The sequence below is a fragment of the Bombina bombina genome, chromosome 6 (genome assembly GCF_027579735.1).
Source record: "Bombina bombina isolate aBomBom1 chromosome 6, aBomBom1.pri, whole genome shotgun sequence".
Classification (NCBI taxonomy): domain Eukaryota; kingdom Metazoa; phylum Chordata; class Amphibia; order Anura; family Bombinatoridae; genus Bombina; species Bombina bombina.
The window spans coordinates 1,066,207,854-1,066,209,139 of NC_069504.1; the positions used below are offsets into that span (position 1 = coordinate 1,066,207,854).

Consider the following 1,286-nt stretch of genomic DNA (forward strand, 5'->3'; position numbering starts at 1 on the left):
ATTTGATAATAGAAGTAAACTGAAAAGTTGTTTAAAACTGCTTGTGCTATCTGGATCATAAAGGAAAAAAAATGGGATTAATAACTGTCCCTTTATTATATACTTTTTGCAATTTATATGTTTGTTTTTTCTTAAGTGAGAGGCCATACAAACCTTAAAGGGACACTGTACCCAAAAAAATTCTTTCATGATTCAGATTGAGCATGAAATTTTAAGCAACTTTCTAATTTACTCCTATTATCACATTTTCTTCATTCTCTTTGTATCTTTATTTAAAATGCAAGAATGTAAGTTTAGATGCCAGCCCATTTTTGGTGAACAACCTGGGTTGTCCTTGCTAATTGGTGGATAAATTCATCCACCAATAAAAAATTGCTGTCCACAGTACTGAACCCCAAAAAAAGCATAGATGCCTTCTTTTTCAAATAAAGATAGCAAGAGAACAACAAAAAAACTGATAATAGGAGTAAATTAGAAAGTTGCTTAAAATTGCATGCTCTTTCTGAACTACAAAACAATGTTTTTGGGTTCAGTGTCCCTTTAATGGATATAGGCCCACATGTCTGACATGCTAAACTTACTAGATCAGGCACTAAATGTGCTTGTGAGTCTCTGTGTATGTGTACAGGTGTTTAAATAGTTGTAGACTATACTATAAACTAATAGCTATAGCATAAAAAATTATTTTAGCCATGAAATACTGAAATCCACAACCATGCAGTTAAATTACCTGTAGAAAGCTTAACAAGAGCTGAGAAGACAATCAGGAGAAGGTGCACTGTGATCTTCATGTTGGAGACAAAATAGGAGCTACCTGTGCAGTGAATTAATAAAACAACTGTCCTCTGTGCCTCAACCTGGGATATCAACCTGCTTTGAACAGAGAAAGGGGTGGAGCCTCCTGCTTGGTGCTAACATAGCTCCTCCTACTCAGCATTCAGGCTCTCAGCAGGCAAAACCTAGAGACAGATACTTGTTAGTTTCTGTAAAACAGTGCTGTCTATGGAGCAAGTGTTTAAAGATATCTTTGTATGTGGCATATTATTTTTTTGCCTTTTATGTCCAGTGAGATAAAGTCTGCTGTTTGTGTTAAATTCTGAATGTGAAACTGAATACATAGAAACCAGACATTAATGTCACAAAATAAGTTAGGGACACTTTACATAAAAATTTTCATATAACTGCATGTAATAGACACTACTATAAAGAATATTATGCACAGATACTGATAAAAAACAAAATCTAGTATAAAACTGTTTAAAAATGTACTTAGAAGTGTCCAGTTT

General features: G+C 33.8%; 1 protein-coding gene across 1 annotated transcript in view; it reads right to left on the reverse strand.

The window, feature by feature from the left end:
• Window positions 1-840, reverse strand: part of TMEM213 (transmembrane protein 213) — a 9,058-nt gene extending 8,218 nt beyond the window's left edge. Inside the window, exon 1 of the mRNA XM_053716239.1 lies at window positions 731-840. Within this exon, the coding sequence (XP_053572214.1) occupies window positions 731-791 (61 nt within the window). The 5' untranslated portion in view covers window positions 792-840. The remainder of the gene's footprint in view (window positions 1-730) is intronic.
• Between the last annotated feature and the right edge of the window lie 446 nt (window positions 841-1,286).